The sequence below is a fragment of the Mixophyes fleayi genome, chromosome 1, assembly GCF_038048845.1.
Source record: "Mixophyes fleayi isolate aMixFle1 chromosome 1, aMixFle1.hap1, whole genome shotgun sequence".
Classification (NCBI taxonomy): Eukaryota; Metazoa; Chordata; class Amphibia; order Anura; family Limnodynastidae; genus Mixophyes; species Mixophyes fleayi.
The window spans coordinates 216,681,947-216,704,297 of NC_134402.1; the positions used below are offsets into that span (position 1 = coordinate 216,681,947).

At 37.1% G+C, this 22,351-nt stretch overlaps 1 protein-coding gene across 5 annotated transcripts in view; it reads right to left on the minus strand.

The window, feature by feature from the left end:
- CRTC1 (CREB regulated transcription coactivator 1) overlaps positions 1-22,079 on the minus strand; it is a 132,002-nt gene extending 109,923 nt beyond the window's left edge. For all 5 annotated transcript variants that reach the window (XM_075205179.1, XM_075205167.1, XM_075205186.1 and 2 more), the window contains exon 1: positions 21,916-22,079. In XM_075205179.1, the coding sequence (XP_075061280.1) occupies positions 21,916-22,041 (126 nt within the window). In that variant the 5' untranslated portion in view covers positions 22,042-22,079. The remainder of the gene's footprint in view (positions 1-21,915) is intronic.
- Between the last annotated feature and the right edge of the window lie 272 nt (positions 22,080-22,351).

Consider the following 22,351-nt stretch of genomic DNA (forward strand, 5'->3'; position numbering starts at 1 on the left):
ATGCGATATGAAATATTTTTGCGATAATGAATTAATGGCTAAAAATAATCTTGACACAAAATAACGAGTGAAATCCACATTTATTGATAATATATTTATAATAATAATTTATATAATAATATTTATTCATAAGTGACAACAGAGATGTTGTAGTTGATCTACATATTATTTCACATCCCTTCACCTTTTGTTTATTTCGCTGGCTTTTTCATTGAGTAGGATAACAAAGTGTTTTAACTTGAATAATAAAGATTACATTTTTAATAATTGTAATATTTGCATCCCAGAGTGCCCCATTATACATTTTTTTTTCTTTGCTGTATAGATTCATGTCTAGCATATTAACATGAAACAATTATATTATTTACATTCCTAATTTATCATTTTTCCATTATAATATCCACATACAATATTATTTATACACTTATATTTGTAGAGCAGTCCACAACGTACTATACTTTTCATGCAATATTATTGAGGAAGGTATACAGTCAAGCTCATGAAATCAGTTCAGGAGCAATTTTTAGGAAAAACTAATTGCAGGACATCAGATTAAACTAAATAAAGGGTATATGGGCAGACACTAAACAGGTTTGTTTCTGTGAATTTTCAGCTCTAAACCATTTTTTTCATGGAACTTTCCTAGAAAATAATTATGACCACTTTAATGTTTACATTTCTTTTCAACTAACAAAGCATTTTTACATTGCTTCAAAAAGTAACAAGTTACTGGGCATTCACAATGTTCACCTGCTTAGTTTCAATTTCTGTACTGTCATCTTCCTTCAGTTTTCAAATCTTCAGTGTATTGGTAATATGATCCTACAAATGTAATGTCATTATTACTTACCTTCTTCCCACAGCCACATTTCAAAAGTAGTAGGAGATTAAATTTTGCTTTCCCAATAATAGTCAGAAAAAAAATATTTTACTTTTGCAAGAATCTGTGTGCAAAAGAACCCCAAAGTGCAAATGTGTGTAATTGTTTTAAATCCAAAATTAGGTTGTTCTCAATAGAATGTATTGCATTTATGATAATCCTATACAGCAATGAAGAACGGAAAATACAGGATTGATTCAAACCTTAAAACAGAGACCTTGCTAAAATCAGTGTGCAATGCAGTTTCTTTTAATTGTATATACCGAAAACAGTACATGTCTACTTCCAAGCTGTAAGCAGGTAAATTCCCTCCCAAAAAAAAAAAGAAATGGGTGTCTATGACCAGTGTAAGGCTTGCACATTCCTTGTTACTGCAGCCAGAGAACAACCTCACAATTCTCAATAGACAATTGGCAGGGCAATGAGATAAATAAAAACATACAACTGCATCAACAGCTTAACTGCAAAGGGGCGAGTGGGATATACCTCCATGACTGCTAAAGGCATGGGTTTCCAGGGAAACCAGAAAAAACGCCAGTCCCTCAGCACTGGACCAGTAAGTATTTACTTTCAGCAGGGTTGAGGCAAGTTATAGAGAATATTGACACCCTCACACTCTCACACAATGTCATAACAGAGCATCCAGCCTGCTCCCACTACAGTACAAGAAATAAAAGAGCAAAAGCATAGGAAAATCCCTAGACTGACCCCTGTGCCCGAATCTCTGCTGCCACACATTTTAATGCATGGTGTCCCTCAATAGGCATATTGTCTTTGATCACAAAATTGTATACACATACATATATATAATATACATACATATATAATATAAATACACACACACACACACACACACACACACATACGCACACAATGTCTTTAAAGGCAAGTTTTGCGTTTTAAATTTCCCCTGCAGAGTCGCCGATATTTGGCCACTTGCAAGATCCGCAGTTTAATACATTTACCCCCTGGTGTCTAGACACCGGGCAAATTATTTAGCATCGGTCACCTTGAACAATGAAAACAGACAGGTTTTTGACACTTGGGTCACTCCACATTAAACAAACACAATTTTAGAAAAAATTCTACCTTACTTTCTCTAAATTTCAATTAAATTTGGTATAATAAATGCTTCCACGGCTGTAAAGAAAACCCCAAAATCTTTGGCCGATATGTACAGTGGTTTTGAAGTTATATGCTTTTAAAGCTGAAATTTTTTTTAACGAAAAACTTAACGTTTTTTTAATTGCATTTGTACTCACCTGATTGAGCTAGTGAGTTGGGCAAGGTCTCATTTACAACATTTTTATGGGCTCATATGACATATAACACTGCATTATATGTAACAAAAATAAATTAAAAATGTAAAAATTTTCAAAATTTGGATTTTCTCAAACAGCCATATTTTAAAATTTTTGAAAAAACATCTATAAAAAAAAAAATGTTCACACTGATAATAAATCCCCAAAGTTTATTTTGGGATCATGATGGAATCATTTGCTACAAGAGCTTTCAGTTTTGAGTGATTCATAAAAATTGAATTTGAGGCACTACACAGGGACTGGTTTGGGTGGGACTAAATTAGTTACCAAGGGTACCAAGTTACCCTTGGTAACTAACCTTACCAAACCTTGCCTGACTCTGGACCATTTGTGTCACGCTTGAAAAAGCGGAGTGTTTAATTACAGAGGAGTATCAGTCTGGGAGAATGTATGCTGCGAGCAGGGAGGAACAGCAACTTGGAGAAGGGGTACTAGGAGGGATAACCCAGCAGACTGGGAGCAACACTGTACTCACAAGAAGCAGCCTCAGTCACCCGACCAGGCAGAGAAGAGAAAGCACAGCCTGTGAGGCTGCTACTGCTCTCCGCAGGCCAGAGGAGCATGTGATGGGCTCCTCCAATCAGAGCTCAGCACATGCTCCTCACCCCTCAGCAGAGTCTCATGGGAATTATTTCCCTGACTCACCAGCAGCCCAGTCTCAGCCTTCTGTGGTGTTTAAATTGGTTTAGAGGAGTAAATTAGAAGAAAGTGACAGGTACCTTATTGTTCCAACCCATATTAAAAGGCTTCTCAAACTTCCAATAAGAAGGGGTTGAGAACGGTTTCAGAATGGATGTGTAATTTATTTTCTGAAATGCCAAAAGTTGCAAATATTTGTGCCAGCTGCAGAAAACAACTTGGGGACACTTTGAAAAGAGCAATAGGGTAATTGTTCAGTTCCTCAAGATAATGTAGTATCAGCTCTATGACAACAAATGGTGGCTCATATTTATTCTGGAAAAAGAAATCATTGATAAAGTGACATTCCTCCATTCAGTTGGTCCATTACCACCTTTTTCATACCCATAGAAGCCAGATGTTTTATGGATTACTATGGTAGACGGTTCTGTGCAAGGTGAATCCGTTAACACCAACAGGTCGAATGTACACCCTTTTTGAAATGGAAGTTCTAAAAACAAATGAAGCCTTCAGCTACTTCGAACCCATCAAGTAGCACCAAACATCCAGAGCAGCAATACCAAATTTTAATGATCTGTAGTAAGCTTTCTTATATGTGAAAGACATAAAATTATCACAAAGGTTTTAAATATTTCAGTATTAACATACTGTGTTATTGTACATAATATACATCAAATGGATTAAGGAAATAAATTAAAAGTAATGAACAGACCTAGATAGTTCTCATTTTCATTATTTTAAATACAGTCCAAAGTGAAAGCTCCTGTAGCAGATGATCCCAAAATAAAACTTTGCTCATGCTGCTGTTAATAAATCCCCAATTTTTTAGATGTTTTTCAGAAAATGAAAAAAACATGACTGAGAAAATCAACTTTGATTTTGAAAATGTTACATTTTTATTATAACATATTGGTGTTTTATAGATCATATGAAAGCCCATAAAAAGAGTTTTAAAAGTAGACCTTGTCCAACTCTCTAGCTCAGCCAGGTAAAATACAAATGTAATTTTTTAAGAAAAGGTTAAAAGCAAATGTTTCCTTAAAAAAGTGCAAAATTTAAAGGTGTATAACGTCAAAACCAGTGCACATTTCAGCCTAAGATTTAGGTGTTTTCTTTACACATGACAGCATTTATTAGACCAAATTTCATTACAATCTGAAACCAAGTTAGTAAAACTTTATTATAATTACAATGTTTACAGCCCCTCCATTACCTGTGCTCCACGAGCAAAGGAATTTGTACAGAGAACAAATTGTGCACACAATATTGTAATATAATAAACAGATACATTATCTGGTCAAAATTAGTGTGCTTGCCTTTTCAGCCACACCATTGCTAACAGGTGCCTAAAATCAAGCATCAGTCATGCAATCTCCATAGTCAAACATTAGGAGTAGAATGAACTGTACTGAAGAGGTCAGTGACTCAACATGTGGCACTGTAATATCATGTACCGTCTCAACAAGTCAATTTTTCAAATTTCTGCCCTGCTAGAGTTGCGCACTTCAACATTAAGTGCCGTTACTGTGAAGTAAACATGTCTAGGAACAAAATCAGCTCAGTCATGAAATAGTAGGTCATAGAGCGGGACTTAAGTGCTGAAGTGCGTAGCGCCTACAAATAGTCTGTTCTCGGTTGCAATACTCACTTCAGAGTTTCAAACGGACTCTGGAAGCAATGTCGGCACAAGAAATGTTCTTCAGGCGCTTCATGGATTAGGTTTCTCTACTGGAGTCTGTAGCAGTGAAAATCCATTTTCTGACATGACAACATAGGACTTTTATTTGCTCATATGAGCTCTGGTAGTCTGATGGACAACGCTTGGGTTTGGCAGATGCCAGGAGAAAAACTTCTTACCCAAATGTGTACTGCCAACTGTAAAAGTTCAATGGAGAATAATGGTCTGGGACTATTTTTCACGATTTGCCTTGGGTACCTTAATTCCAATAAAGGGAAATGAATGCTAAAGCATACAATGACAATCTAGGGAATTGGTTGGCAAACAGTTTGGGGAAAGCCTTTTTCTGATCCGTCACAATACCTCTTTGCAAAAGCAAGGTCTGTCAAAAATTGGTTTCCCGAGTTTGATGAGAAAAAAAACTTGACTGGCCTGCATGTAATGAATTGGAACCACGACTGCAAGCTGGAATAGACAAACACCAGTGCTGACATAAATACTGTTCTTGTAGCTCAATGGATGCCCTTGTGTTTCTAACTACCATTGTCCCATAGATTGTAAGCTTTCGAGCAGGGTTCTCTTACCTCTCTGTCTGTATGTATTACCCAGTATTGTCTTATCAATGTTTGTTCCGAATTGTAAAGCGCTACGGAATTTTTTGGCGCTATATAAATGTTGATGATGATGAATGGATGCGAATTCCTGCAGTCCTGTTCCAAATTCTTAATTAAAAGCCTTTCCCAGAAGAGTGAAGGCTGTTTTAGCAGCAAAGGAGAACCTGATCAATATTAATGCCTGCTGTTTTGAATGGAAATGTTCAAAAAGTTCATATGAATGCGATATTCAGGTGTTCACATACGTTTGGACATGTATTGTAAACTAGAACAAGTACAGATTACAATTAAGATAGCTTATTTATTTTTGCAGGATGTGAGGCAGAGAAATCCATCCAAAGATGCTCCTAAATTTGTCCTTCAAGATTTTCATTTAAACCCGAAACTGTATCAGTACTTCATTTTCGGGATACATCCAGAAAATGAGTGAAAATGAGTCTCAGTGAACATCAAGCCATGTCCCAAAGACTTTTGTTAGGGGGGTGGCTTAACATTAGGAAGGCAAACTTAAATAGTGTAGGAATTTTTCTTCTACCACTCATAGTCCACTCTTTTTATGGTGCGATCACAATGCTGTGACAGAAAAATAATACCAATACAAGCTGGCAGTATGAGAGCTTCTGTAAAGGTTATAGAACTCTCAAATAAGATTTTATTAACTCTGGTCTACAATTGCTACTTATAGGTCCTGTTTCGAGCATCTTCTAAATTATGCACATGTGAATTAACCTAATTTACTTAGTCAGTAATTATCCCATCCGACCCAGAGGAGGAATCCATTTGACCACATTACTCTTTAAAAAGGGTGTTTCAAGCATAAATCAAGACTGATACATGTAATGAAGATGAAAATAATTTTATTCAGCAGTTGAATTTCCCTTCCAAACTGATCAGCAGAAGAGGTCACATCCAGAGGCTAATGCCTTGCAAAGATAAGATATGACCATCCTGATGTTTTGCATAAGTTGTCTGCTGAAGCTTTTTGCCTTGCCTTTGTCCTTTCCTCTTAAATCCTGTGAACTGACAGAGTCCATCTTGCAAGAGATTCAACATGCCCTTGACGAGGTCCTATAGGGAGGACAAAAAGATGACCAGTCTTTCTGACTTCTTTTGTTCTCGAGATAAATAGAGATCGCTCTGCTCCAGAGTATATAATTGTTCTCCTTTAATATTAGTTGGCTGTGGGCAGAGACGAAAGTATGATTTTCTGATTGAGATGAAAAGAAGCTACCTCAAACAGAAAAGCAGGATTCATTCATAACACTACTTTATCCGTGATCAGGAAGGTTCCCTTACACCCGACAGGCAGACATAACTGCTACCAGAAAGATTTTACTGTAAAGATTCAAAGGGACTGGACTTTACAACATCTAGAACTACATTAAAATCCCAAGGTGCAACAAAAGACTTGATACATGGTCTAACTCTCTTTAATGCTTGATATAAGCTGTAAATAAGAACACCTGAGGCCAATTTAGTGTCTAGGAAAATACTAATGGCAGACACTTGAACCTTTGGTGTATCAAGAACAAGTCCCTTATTTATAAGCAGTCAAGAAGAAATAATCAAAAATTTGTAGAGCAATGCAGAAGCTGGATTATGCAGTTTAGATTTGCACCAGAAAATTAACCCCTTCCCAATTTTAATAGACAGAGGAAGATTTTTTTCTGGCTTGTAGATGCACCTCCACAATTTTGTTAGAAACTTCCTTGTGCCTCAGCAATGACTGCTCAATCTCCACTGGATTTCACTGAATAATTAGTTTTAGGTGCAGAAGATCCAACCGAAGTGACAGAAGCATTCCTCAAGCTACTGCAAACCACTGATAAGGCTAGAACAGAACAATCACTAAGGGATAAATTTCTCAGGCTGCGGATTTGAAAAAGCTGCTTATAGCAACCAATCAGATTCTAGCTGTAATTTTGTAGAATGCCCTAAATAAATAACTAGAATCCAATTGGTTGCTATAGACAGCATCTCCACTTTTTCAAACATGCAATTTACCCCTTAGACTTCTACTGCTTCTTTTCTGATCTGTCATAGGATGCAGGGAATCATAGGAGATGAAGGAAATATAACCTATTTGACAGTTCCCAGGCACTGTCAGGGCATCTATACCTTCCCTCTTGGAGTTCTTGTGACGAAAAAAAAAAAAAGACTGCTACCTTGGTGTTCCATGTTGTGGCCATAAGGTCTATTTTGGGTATTTCAAATTTCGGTAGCACTAACTAAACGCCTCCTTGTATAAGGGCCATTCTTCAGGATAGATCAGATACAGACGGAAATAATCTGTTACAATTGTGTCTTTGTCAGCTACATGAAGCATAGTGAGAGATATCAAACGGTTTTTCACCCATGATGTGACTGCAATCACTTCCGACATCATGGTATTATTTCTGGTGCCACCTTGCCTATTCATGAAGGTAACTACTGCCCAGTTATCGGGAAAAAATCCAAGTTGTTTGTGCCACAACATTGGTTGAAAGTGCCAAATTGCACACCATACTGCTCTACAGAAAGTTTGCTTGAACAGGTCTTTCTTTCTGAAGCCATGTACCCTGAACCTCTTGTGTTAGCAAATGAGAACCCCATCATTTGGAACTGGAATCCGTTTTAAGAACCGTTCCTTCTGATTTTGAGAGGAACATTCCGATTCATCAAATTTGGATCCTGTTTCCAGTCAAGGGATTCCATTGTGCTTTTGCAGGTTTAATGACATGGTCTAGGTAAGCTTGATTGCAGTCCCACCAAGTCAGTAGATGTAGTGTAAGGATATTTTGCAGTATTGATCCATCTGAGGTTCTGTTAAAAATAAATCATATGGGTTTGAAAGAAAACAGGATCTTGACCTAAGTAGCACTTCAGGTGTAAAGTAAATAATCAATTAATACTAATATTTTAATGGTATGCATTAAAAAGAGTATGTATCGGTATACAACTTGTTTAAAAAAGCGAAGTATTTAAAAGTAATAGTGTTGAAAAGAATAGAGTTAAAAGTAGTATAACCCTGTGGTGGAGCCAATTTTAAGAGTACTAATAGTAAGGGAAGATCTGCCAAATAGAAGTCCCTTTCACATATGTGTACACGATAGGTAAGGTGGGGAATAACCAAGGAGAATGATTATAAAATCCTATAGTATGGTAACAATGTTACATTCACCAAAACACTATTCCTGTTGTATCTATGTGGACTCTAGATGGCAGTGACTAAGCTTCTAAGCGAAACGTACGTCGGGCCGGCGTCACATTAGGTGACGTCAAACCCGGAAGTGGGCGGGGCCAATCGCGGCGTTGTGCCGCTGCACCTAACTATCCACTACTAGGGGGAATGTCTCTGTTTATAAAATAAATATTATATCTAATATATATAAAGCTATATAAAGCAAATTCTTCTGCTCACAAGCGCACAACAATAACAATCACGGCGCTTTACTGCTGCAAGAAACAACCTATTCCTAGAGTAAATACCTTTCTCTTTATAAGTGCACATCAAATCCAAGTACAGCGACCTATTACTGTACTATATAATCTACTACCAGGGGGAATTCCTTTGTTTACAAATCCACAATAATAATATTAAATAAGGTACCTTGTCGCTGCACTTTGCAGTCTTTTGGCAAGGCAATAACATAGGATGTGTGAATGAGTGGTTCCACTGTACTACACTATCTATTACTAGGGGGAATCCCTTTGGTTACAAGTGCACAATTATAACATTAAATAAGGCGCTTTGTCGCTGTACTGTACAGTTTATTGGTAAGGCAACAACATAAGCTGTATGAATGAGTGGTCTCCCTGAAATCATGCTACAAGGGAATAAGTAAGGCCACGTTATACATGACTTGCCTATCTGGGAATACCCAGTGATTTAGCTTCTGACTATGGTTAGGACTCTGATTTATCTATAACAGAGGGACACTCTCCAGTGGATCAAGATTATAGGGAGGAAGCTTACGTTCTACTGCCATCTAGAGTCCACATAGATACAACAGGAATAGTGTTTTGGTGAATGTAACATTGTTACCATACTATAGGATTTTATAGTCAGTCATTCTCCTTGGTTATTCCCCACCTTACCTATCGTGTACACATATGTGAAAGGGACTTCTATTTGGCAGATCTTCCCTTACTATTAGTACTCTTAAAATTGGCTCCACCACAGGGTTATACTACTTTTAACTCTATTCTTTTCAACACTATTACTTTTAAATACTTCGCTTTTTTAAACAAGTTGTATACCGATATATACTCTTTTTAATGCATACCATTAAAATATTAGTATTAATTGATTATTTACTTTACACCTGGAGTGCTACTTAGGTCAAGATCCTGTTTTCTTTCAAACCCATATGTTATATATATATGACCTTAGCACCCCCTCAAATAATTAAGTTAACTTAGTAGTGAGGTTGGTTGTTGTCTAGTGCGGAGCGGTTTTTCCTTTCCCCCATTTTCCCAGCCTTCCCCTTGGGACCATATGTTAAAAATAAATCACCTGACATCCTATTTTAGGCAATGTTTTCTGATTTTCCCATCACATTTAGATAAGGTCAGACTTAGATATCCTGCTTTTTGAGGGCAGCTATGAGGACTACCTTAGTGAAAGTCATTAGATGTAGACAGATGAAGACAAGTGAATTGGAAAGGACGACGGGCTGTCAAACCACAATGGAAAATAAGCGTTCTGCAAATCAATGGACTCTTTTTTTCTATTGGATGGAGAATGGATTACACGCAGAAGTGAAGCAATTGATTGAGCCTTCACAAATTTAGAGAGGCCTGAATCCCTTCTGATTTTTCCATAAGGAAGAAAAGCGAATGCCTTTTTTTGTAGGTGGAACATAGCATATTACTGTGACAGGATGGACCGCCTTTGCCACCCTGCCTGTTGTTGCTGGGAACCGCCTGTGCTTACTTTGCCACCGTTCCCTTTTGTTATCCCAAATGCGCCCTCTTGCCGCAGTTTCCTTACAAATGCTGCCATCACTGGACTCCAATACCGGCATCCAGAACAGAGTTTCTTCTGGGTAACTGACGCTACTAGCGTATCTCGTTGCTGGTGTACCTGGGCTGGTACCCCTGATCTCTTGGATCAGGGATGCTGTGGATGGATCCCCCTGGCCTATCCACACTGACCAGGGTGGCAGGGTAGCAGGCAGAGCGGTGGTACCGTAAAAGCTGGGTCCAACCTCAGAAACACCCGAACGACAGATTCGATTTAGGGTCTAATCTGCAGGTCACAGGAATACAGCAATATTGAAGATGTTTTCAAGCAGGTCTTTGAAGCAAGTGATGTTTATTTGCTCTCACACTGGTTGGAGATACCAGTGATCAGGTCAGATGAAACAAAAAAAACAATTTTCAATACAAGCCAGTGCCTTTTATACAGTTTGGACACAGGCTATTTTTAGAAACAGTAAGCAATGTGTTTACCCAAACATGGATTTACATGCATTGCAAAGCCAACAATATTTACACTTATCTATGAAATTCTAAAGACGCCAATATGTCCTACATCACATGCTGTTTATAATGTTCAGAAATGTTTGAACACTCTGACAAAAGGCCACATATTAACGACCCCCTGCTGGGCCCTTGGCCAGAGCAGGCATTTGACACTTCATCACGAAACTTAGTTAGCAACTCCTGCTATCAGACTCCCTCTTCATATGCCTAATTGGAGGTTTCCACTAGCAATTTTACAACCCCCAAACAATGACACTTCCATACAAAACACATCTCAATACACAAAAGACCTCCATCCATCAGAAATAAGGCATTTCCTTTTGAAATGTTAAAACAGAAAAACAAATTTTCTACCCTGGTCTCAGAAATAACGATTTCCTATCTCAAAATATACATAATATCAAAAACAAGTGCATGTGCAATTATATAAATAAGCACCCTGTGCAATTCCCTTTAAATAAATTTATACCAGAAGTTATTTATGGGTGATCCAGTCACAGAAGCGTTGATATACGGTTATTTTTTTTTATAATAAGCTAGAGTCTGTCCAGGTGTTCCCATTTCTTTTTGACAAGCTCTTTAACCACACCGTGCAACAGAAATACTCTGACTTGTTTCTGTTGATCCTGAACCTGAGAATCTTGGATAGGCATTAACTGGAGCATCATCTATCACCATGGATATTTTTTTTTTTATCTGCTTTAGTAGGACATCCACAACATAAGGATTATGTGACATGGGATCTTCTAGAGTCATTGCTGAATGACAACTCCTGCACAATAACATAATCCAAAGACCCACAGGCTAACAGCGCAGGCTTTATATTCACAAGGTCCACAGTTATCTGTGATCTGGGCCTCTTTAACCGCTGTATACCCGATAAATCACCTTAAGTGACAAGTGTCTTCAAAAAAAAAAAAATTACCCAATTTTTATTGCTGACATGGGAGTTTGAAAAGGAAATATTGTTGTTAATTCTGATGTTTGCATGAGAACTATATGCTACCATAATTGGCAATTCAGCCAAAAAATTGAAGCAATAGAGGACGGTTTCAAAAAAAAAAAAAAAAAAATCATATTGTTCTCCTTGTGTAATTTAAGTTAGTTAAAAATGAATGCACACATTAACGAGCTTAATGTACACATATTAGTAAGCTTACTAATAACTATCTCCTGAAATCCATAAGAGGCTCCTCAAAGGTGCTTGTAGTGCTCAGTGGATATAATACAATATATACAATAGTAGTATTTTTATTCCACAGCACATACATGTAGTCTAAAAAGTTCATGTTAATGATTACAATACCATCCCTCTTTATAATGACAGTCTTGCTTATGGACACAGTTTAAATATTATGAAATTCAATTCAGCGCAAAGTGTCTCCAGAATGTCCTCGAAGACACATTGCGTCGATGTTATGGAGGAATCTGCGTTCATTTTCTCTCAAAGGCACCACATCACCAGCAACTGAATCTACCCCTATGCATCAAGATGTTAATTTCCTCATCGTACAGTAATGTGCTAGCTGTGCATAATCTCTAATAGTTATGTGGAATATGACTTTCTCCCTTCATATACTTAATTATAACACAGTTAACCTGTTTAATGGAGTATGCCATTTAATAAAAGCATTAAAGAACATTTATGTCCAAATGTGCAATAATGCGATTACAAGGATCTACCTAGGTTTCTTTATTTCATAAAAACAGCTACGGATGCCTTTCTAGGACTTCCCCTAGTAGTGAGGGTAAGTCATTTCTTAGGGCTGAAAGAGAATCTCCACTGTACTGAGAAAATGTGATACTGGTTAATTATACAGATGCCATGACAACACAAAGATGAGCTGTCTAGCAACTATGCAGGACCTTGCTTTGGAACTTCTGCTGCTCTGCTGTAGATTTCCAACTAAAAGTCACTAACATTCGCATAGCTCAATCGTGGACATACTGAAAGGGGAGCAGCAATCTTGATACATAGGACAGATTACGCTTAGGAGGGTCTTAAATCACAATTAAGGTTTAAGTTGAGCTTTCCCCTTTCACTTCAGCACAGAAGCTTATCATCGCTATGAACTCTAGCACTTTTTTTGCCCATCTCATATCTTTAGAATTACATATATTTGTGATATAACCACAAAAAAGTTGGTTTCTGAAGCACTCCAGTCCAATACATTTAAAAATATTTTTTGTTTATAATCTAAAATATTAAATATAAATTGGTCTCCAAAGGCAAAATATAAACTATAGTAAGTGAAACAATAAAGAAAAAGTAAAATAAAAATAAAAATTAAGACCCAACTGCAGGATTCATATAATATGTGTATTACTTCTCATATTGTATACAGACAGGTTCATTAAATTTGCACACAAATCCATATTGTGGAACTTGCCAGTGCAGTGTAGATGCTGTATGCTTCACTTCATCCACTCTGTTGGCACACACACTTATGTGCATTTAATAGGTATCTTGTGTGTATAAACAATCAAGTTTTATAGCATTATTCACATCTTCTGCACACAGATCCATACAATAAATGTAAGTGTCAGTATCAAGTGTCACACATATCTCTTACATTTTCTGCACACATTTATATCAGCTTTAATAGTTTGTTGAGTGCACACATTTGTGTCTGCTTGGCTAATATACACACTAATAACCAGGTTTGACACCAGTATTAATGGATGGTGAGACAATAATGAAAGGAGATAAGGGATGTAGTACACTCCGTAGTAGATGTCACTACTCTGTATAGACACGTCCTAGTCAGGGGAGCAGCATATATAGCACTATGTAATAGCATATCTGCATTCCCTATTAAATGGATATGAGCTGTCTCTCCTAATCACATAATGCAAATGCCATATAGACACTAATAAGGTCCATTGCATTTGACTAAAATTCTAATGCTGGTAATGAAATCCTAGGACCTAATCACTCCTATGCACTTGTCTAATACACTGAAGGGAACAAATTCACACACCACCTATAATCTCCTCACGCTAAGAGCTATTCACTATTGCCAGTGGACATAACTTGAGTACGAGATGCCACTGGACTCTGCCAGCAAGTCTCTGCAGCTTTTGGGTCTCCAACATCACCAATACGTGTACCTGAAGCTCATTTCGCTGTAAGGCTTAATTATGTGAATCATTGCTGACTAAAGAGTTAAATACCACACTTGAGCCAATCATTGACTTCCTATCAAATTTTTATGGCTTCCTTGGTAACAACAATCCCAAAATATTATTCACAGTTACAATCAGTATCACAATCTGTTTTATTTGGGTTTCCGTTCTGTCGGAGAAATAATCCAATACATAAATTTACCACTTCTGTTTTGGATTAAACATAATGGTTGGATCCACATAATAAAAGGGGTAATAAGACCTAAAGATCTAAAACAACTGTAATGTATCTTTGATTTGTATATAATTATTCTTTAGTATCCCATTATAATAGAGATTCAGAAATAGGGTAAGCGAGTTATAACAAGAAAACATGTAAGAAATGAAAAATGTGAAAACTAAATAAAACACACCATAAAGTACATTTTCGTGACCTAATCAAAGTGACAAAGCAATGAAATTTATCTATGTGCAAATAACGATTAATAATATTCATGATTCATCTAGTGCATTATAAATAAAAGTGGTTATATAAATATGAAAAGGAATAAAAATGTTGGTAAGTGAAAAAGGAAAATTAAAAAGTGGTGTTATAATTAAAATTAATGAATCAAAAGTGTTCCATGATGGAATGCTACATGCTATCACTTTTATTTTATGTATGCTAGTCTATCAAAATCAATGAGGTCATGTGACAGTATACTGCATATATCCTACTATCAAAAATCATGCAAGACTAAAATAAGATTAAAAAAAGTGTATATAAAATATATATATATTACTCAGATGTATATGATTCATATCTTTATATATTTAAATATTAGGTTAGTGCTCACATTTGGTTTTTTTTTTAATTATATTTTTTTATTAGCTTCCTTACACAATATGTTTTAATTATTTAATCAAAATAAATTTAATTTATAAAAAAAAAATTGTCTATTAATTCTTTACATTTTTATTAGTTTTCTATTCTATATCAATTTTATCTTTATTTTTATTAGTTTATCAATTTGTGAATGTAAATACTCAATGTTAATCATTGTGCTTGTTACACATTTCATGAAAGTATGAATAAGTGTCACCTCTCTAGAAAAAAAAACATGAATCCAACCAGAACATCTAAAACAGAATAGATTTAAAAAAATTTACTTTATAAAAATAAGCATACAATATTTACTAAGAAATCTACAAATATAACATTATTTCTCACCCAAATACTGTACGTTTCTCCAAGTCAATCATGAATACAAATACATATGATTTAACAATTATTATTTGCATGTTCCTATCAATTAAACACGTATTCTCATCAACCACTTCCTATACCAATTCCATATATAATTGATAATCTCTTATAAAGGTAATCCATCTTCTACCAACTACAAAAGATCATAAAAAGCTTGCACAGCTGGAATTTTCATTCATTCCATGAGGCATTAACAAGCCAAGGAGAAAAATCCATTTACTCTCCTTTTTTAAAAGCTTCTTCTATTCCAAAGACCAAGATTTTTGGGGTCACTTCCATGTACTTGCAAAAAAACGTTGTGCCACCGAAGTAAATTTGTTTAAATTTTGTCTTATCCATCCTTGTGTCCCTTATGATTCCAGCATATTTAAAGAACCCGCTGTTTTAGGGCTCTACTGGTCATTCCCATGTAGCTCTTATTACATGGACATTAACACATAAATGACCCCTATGATATTACAATTTATAAATTGGTCAAGTGTGTGTGTCCATATTTGTCCTTAAAAACTCAGTGGTTCTTACCATCTGAGAACACGCCTTACATGAACCACACTTATGTGAGCCAATAACTATATCAAACTTTTTCTTGGGAGTGAAGTGGCTCTTTACCAATTTATCCCTCAAATTAGGTGTGCGTCTCTAGCTGAAATTAACTCGATTGTACAAATTTTAGCCAGTCCCTCATCGAACATAACTATAGGCCAATGACATTGAACAACACACTTAATGTCTCTCCATTGCCAACTAAAATCAGCTACAAAATCTAATTTTTTTTATTGTCTCTAGTTGTTTTTTTTGTTGGAGTATATCAACTCTTCTCGGTTGACCATCTTGACAGAGTTGCAAGCCTTTTTGATAGATCTCTTACTATATCCACGCTGAAGGAGTCTTGTATTTAATTCATCCGCTCGTCTTTAATAATCAGATGGTTCTGAGCAGTTACGGTTCAATCTTAAAAAAACTCCTTTGGGAATGTTCTTAACAGGTGGAAAATGAAAGCTACCATGATGCCAGATGCTATTTGTGGCTGTATTTTTCCTATACAAGTCCGTTAGCACTTTTCCCTCCACAGTCTTTTTAATGACAATATCCAGAAAATCAATACTATTTTTGTCCATCTTGCATGTTAAAATTCTAAATACGAATAACAATTTGAAATGAACAAATTCTTCAAACAACTCCGGATTCCCTTTCCAGACGATCAGGATGTTGTCACTTGGATGCTTTATATATAGACAAGATTTTCTATATAGTGGGTAAGATCGACACCAAAAACAGTTTCCATCTTCCCAAGTATAAATTTGCAAAGGTCCGAGCACAGGCAGCCCCCATTGCCATGCCCCACACCTGCAAATAGAACTTGACTTCAAAAACAAAGAAGTTTTTCTTCAAAATAAAATAAATAAGTTCCAGCAGAAAATAACCAAATTCAGGATTTTGATTAATTCTCAAGAAATATGTTTCTACTTGTATACCAACTTAACTATATCTTTAGATAGAACAAAAAAAAACAAAACTGTACGTTGTATCCACTACAATGATAAGTACTCTAACACAGCTTTAGACAATATAGGCAGAAAACAAGAAGTAGAACTGCATATCTGTGATCAGTAAACTAGTAACTCAAACTTGCCAACTACTAACAAAGTCTCCAGATCACAAAAAGAAACAGGGCTGGACAAATCCCAGGAGATTGGTGGCTAACGTGCCTAAAAATTCACTACCCATTTCTATTGACGACAATAGATACACATCTTCCCTGGTTCCTTAGACAGGGAGAAAAAAAATAGCTTAAAGTTAAATAGTCTAAACACATTTAGAGAATACCTATATTAACATTTATTTATATGACGCCAGCATATTCCATAGCGCTTTAAAGTTGGGAACAAATACAGTAATAAAACAAGACTCGGTATTAGCAGGTGGTTTGGAAATTTAATAAGCTTTTCTGAAGAGGCAAGTTTTCGGGGAACATGAAGGTTTGGAGGCTAATGGAAAGACTTGCTGCGTGAGGATGGACATTTTACAAAGTTGGTACAGCCCAAAAGAAAGTCCAGTAATCAGGAATGTGAGCAGGTGATGCGTGTGTATGAGACACAGATCTTTTGCAAAGTGGAAGGGTAAAGTTGGGAGATATTTTGAAACAAGTGAGCAGACGTATGTTGGTGTACTTTTGTTTACAGCTTGTATGTTAGTAGAAGTATTTGATAATTGCATTCAGTAAAATACAGTCAACTAATGCAGGGACCGACATGGTGGAGTTATGAGTCAACTCTGGAACCTCTGAATATCACGATGCAACCATAACCTTATGGTTATAAGTTGCATCCTGATATCCAGAGGTTCTGAGAGATTGAACAGTGCTGAGAGGACCATTGCTGTATCGGATTAAGCCATTTGTCCCGGGGTCTCTTATATGCGGAGATTGACACAGACTTCTGGTACGGGTTTAATGCATATGTTATGCGAGATGCTGATGTTTTTAAGATGAGCGTTATTTTTATTGCAATTAAACCAGTTTGAAAAATGTAATGCACGAGATCCCCTTTTTTGGTTTTATTTTCTTCTGTTTACATGATCGAGTATATGGATTGGAGAACAAATATAAGAATGGAGATACATGTCTGATCTTAAGAAGTTCGTTTTTTCCATATTCTTGTAAACATAAACCCTAAGGGGATTTGGCAGTTGAAAGAGCACTGGTGTATTTTCACATATATATCCAGCAGCCACAGTTAAAAACTGAAGACTCCTGTTTTTATGGTGGTGGACTTGCCTTTGAATGTTTACATTGTGACATATTACCCTATGTTTGGTTTTTTCTCTTCCATTTGGGCTTATGAGTCCTATTAAGGTTATAATCATCTGTATACACTATCACAGTTTGAGAAGGTATCTGAATTTTTGATCATCCAATTGTACAAAAAAGGAAGCGCCAGTGTATGTATCCTCTTGTTTATGTCATTCATGTTTAGAATATTAGTGGATATTCTGTTTACATGCACAGCAGCATACCTTAGTGAAGCACCCTAACCAAATTTGTTTCTTTTTGCACAAGAGAACATCCAAGATGAAACGGCAGAAAAACCATTCAGTAACACGGGCTATCTCAAACGGTAAGACATACGTAGAGGATAGATAAATCCGTATAGAGATACTACCGAAATCAAAAAGAGTTCATTAGTTTTCCAAGAACAACGGTATAGGTAGAGAAGAGTGGAGAAACAAGTACAGAGTCTTGTGATACTCCAACTGATAGAGGAAACAGAGAGGATGTGGATCCATAGAAGAGCAAATTTGAGTAGGATGAGAACCATGACAGGACAGTGCCCTGAAGATGTACGTAAAGTAGTGTTTGTATTAGGAGAGATTAGTGAACAGTGCCATATGAGGAGAGTTTTCCAGGAGAATTAAAAGGGAGTAATGGCCTTTAGATTTAGCAGTGATCAAATCATTGAACGGCTTAGTCAGTGATGTCTCAGTGGAGTGTTGGGAATGAAAGGCTGAATTGAGAGGGTGCAAAAGTTTGTATGAGGGGAAAAAAAAAAAGTTTTTGAGGCAAGTGTAGGCAAGCCTCTCAAGAAGCCTGGAGGCACAAGGGAAGGTAATCTGGTAAGAGTCTGTTTTGTTTTCTTAATTGGAGTAATCACGGCACTCAAATTATGACCGAAAGATACCAGAGGAGATAGCTATTACATATTTTATTTAAGGCAGAGATTGGCTGATTTATGAGGGCATGGAGGTAAAGTTCATCTTCATTTGTGGGATCAAATGAAGAAAAGGTGCAGCAGAAGGTATTGATCAGGTTGTTGGGTCAAATAACAGGATACTATTTCATGTAGGATCTTATAAATTTTGTGATTCTAGCTGAAAGCAAGATCTTGGGCATTGGTGGTAGTCGGCAGGAGGTTGGTGTGAGAGGGTTGACAAGAGATTTAAATGCATTAAGAAGCCAATCAGGGTTAGAAGCCTGAGTGGAAAGGAGTGGAAGTATGTTTGTTTGGCAGTGGTAATTGTCAATAGAAGTGGTAGATAGACGTATATGTGAGGAAGTCATTAGATGTACAAGACTTTCAACAATTTCGTTCTTACTTGCAATAAAGTTTTTTGTTTTTTAAGGCATTGAGTTACTTTAGAGCGCCATGGCTAATATTCATGTGAAGTGTAAAGAGTAGCTAGAGTCACTTGATCAAGGGCTGTTGCTAGGGTTCTATTAAGATATGATACTGCCAGAATAGATGAGCAGAATGGATACATTGAGAAAAGTTGTTGCAGAGAGCCAGGTAGTGATAATTAATAGAATTCTATAGATATGAGTTGGCTTATAGTGCTTTCATACTGCCGGCCCGGCAATATCTCGGATATATGAACCCGGGATATTGCAGGGGGACAAAGGCTCCCACGGAGAAAAATTCCCGGGTAGACCCTGTTCATACTGAACACTGGCCTGCCAGGGTCTCCATGGCAATATCACAAGAGGAGCTCTGATTGGCTCCTCCTTGTGATGCGTTTTTTTTTTCTCTCAACTTTATAATTGTTTTTGGCGAGACCCAGTTTGAAAAACCCGGGTCTCACCATTCATAGTGCAGGCAACCTGGGTCGGACCCAGGAATTACCCCACCAAAAGTCCCGGGTCTAATTCCTGGGTCATCAGATCTGGGAATTAGACCTGACACAATTCATACTGCGCCTCGACCCGGGTCATCTGGGCTTGCCCCGGCAAAAACCTGGGTTTTTGGCGCAGTATGAATGGGGTATTAGTGGAGTTTGACAGCAGATACGTTAAAGTAAACTAGGAAAGAGTACAGGTGAAAAGGTGATCATCTTAGAGTTATCAGAAAATCAAAAAACTGAACGTAGCCTTGAGAAAACAAGATAAAGACAGTGGCCATCCTGAGGACAAGAGTCAGTACACTGGGAGAGGCAGAGAGAGTAGTTTGGAGGCACAAAAAGAATGTGGGGATGCTGTAATCACCCATGATAATGGTGGGTAGGGGGTCATTCCACATCAAATTCACACAGGGTTTCAAACTGACCATTTCAAATTGTAATGAAATTTGGTATAATAAATGTTGTCATAAGGGTAAAGAAAACCCACAAATCTTAGGCTGATATGTGTACCAGTTTTGAAGTTATACGCCTTTAAAGTTGCTCTTTTTTAACAACAAAAAAAACAAAACTTGCTTTTAACGTTTTTTTGTTAATTGCATTTGTAGCTTACCCGACTAAGCTAAGGAGTTGGGCAAGGTCTCATTTTAAACCTATTTTTATGGGTTTTCATATGATATATAACAGCAGTGTGTTTCAATAAAAAATAAAAGTGTAACATTTTCAAAATCAAAATTTTGATTTCCTCAGAAAGAGGTTTTAAATGAGACCTTGCCCAACTCTCTAGCTCAGTCAGATGAGCTACAAATGCAATTTAAAAAAAAAGGTTAAAAGCAAGTTTTTTGTTAAAAAATTGCAGCTTAAAAAGCATATAACTTCAAAACCAGTGTACATATCAGCCTAAAATTTGGGGGTTTTCTTTACACCCATGACAGCATTTATTATACCAAATTTAATTTAATTTAGAGATTGTAAGGTAGATTTTTTTCTAAAATTGTGTTGTTTGGATGTGGAATGACCCTATGTCAAAATATAAGAAATCATGCAGAGAGAAATGTCAATGAAATCGTTGGGGTGGTTCAAGGGGACATGCAGAGTGAGGGCAAACATTTTTACATGAAAAAAAAAATGTGAACGCCTCAATTAAATATTCATCTCATGTTTTTGCACAGGAATCAAATTGTTTAATCAGAGTTGTGGCATAGAACATACTTAAGACACTAATAAAATCCGTTCTGAAGACTGCAATGTACCCACAAGAACTTCTGTTTTATAGAAGTATTGACATAACTGAATGGACGATTCATCTGCTGACAGACGTAAAATTACATTTACGCAAATTCTAATAGTAACTCTGGGATGTTTAGCATACCAATTCACTATACTTGGTCTGACATCAAAGTTCAACATGTAATCAAATTGTTTTGAAACAAAACTTTATAACTATTGTTTAAAAAAATGCCTCAACTCTTTAGCAACCCTCAGTGCAATGTTGTGTAAAAGTATATCAAAACACGGATGCAAAGTGTCAATAAGAGCAAATACAAATTAATTATTTTTTTGTGCAGAATATTTAACATATATCTAACAAAAGGTTGTGCTTTCACTGACACCCAATCCTGTAATAAGTAAATCATCTGGATATTTATACTAGACGATGTCCACTGGTATATTATTAATTACAGAAAAGCTCAGACACACAAGCAAACTCAGCTGTAGTGGACCTGTTATGCATTAACGCCCAATGTAACACGTTTTCACATGACAAAGTTCACAGCAACAAACCTGAGACACCGTCCAAAACATGCAAATGTCACCACTAAAAACAAGCTGGTTTACTTCTATACAGGATTTGAGTGTCATCCGTTTATGTATTGCAAATAGTGGTCTGGCTATGAGCAGCACCTGCCAGGCCTGGACAGTAGTACCAATCGAACAGAGTATACACTCGGTGAACAGGTCCCATCATTTCCCCACACAGCATCTACTGACAGTAGATATGGAAACCCTACTATCTGCTGCACTGACCCAACCCAGAAGGGTGGGTGCAGAGGGTGCTTCTGATTTTGGGCTGCCAGTTTGTGCATATCCTAGAGTCTCATAGATGCTGTGATGAAGTGACACTCTGACAGGCCTGCAGCTGCTTTCTCTGTCACCCCAACAGCCACCTCCCATGTCCCTGCCCTAAGAGTCCTGTCCGCTGTCTTCTCCACCCCGGTGTATGCAGCCGCCCCCTCCTCCGACCAGGGGTGTCTGATAATGACATGCCAGTTGGCCGTATCTCTGGCTCCACAGCCACATCTACCAAGTCCCCAAGTGCCTACCGTTCCCCTTACCCGTGCCGCTCGAGTGATGCTCAGGTCCTTCATCACCTCTTCGAAAGCTGCAGTCTCCTCTGCCTGCTTTTGGTTGTGTAGTGCGATTTTCTCGCTGAATTTCCGAGGATTGTTTGAGGTCGCCATCTTCCCTCCTCCTCAAGATGCGCGCTCCCGCCCTGGACGTGACGTCGCACCGATAGCAAAGAGGTTGGCACGACGTCACGACGGGCGCGCTCCCTAGCCCCAGCAAGGCTCGCCTCACCCACAGATTAGAAATTTTATTGTAGGCAACTTACCCCATTGTCACTGGGTCCACATAAAAAATAATTTAACTATGTATTGTGGAAAAATGTTTAACTAGTGCACTATAACGAAGTTATTCGAGTTTATGATAAATTTAATGTTACAGTGAATGCTTAGTTCATACTTGCCAACCTTTGAATAGTGAATTCCG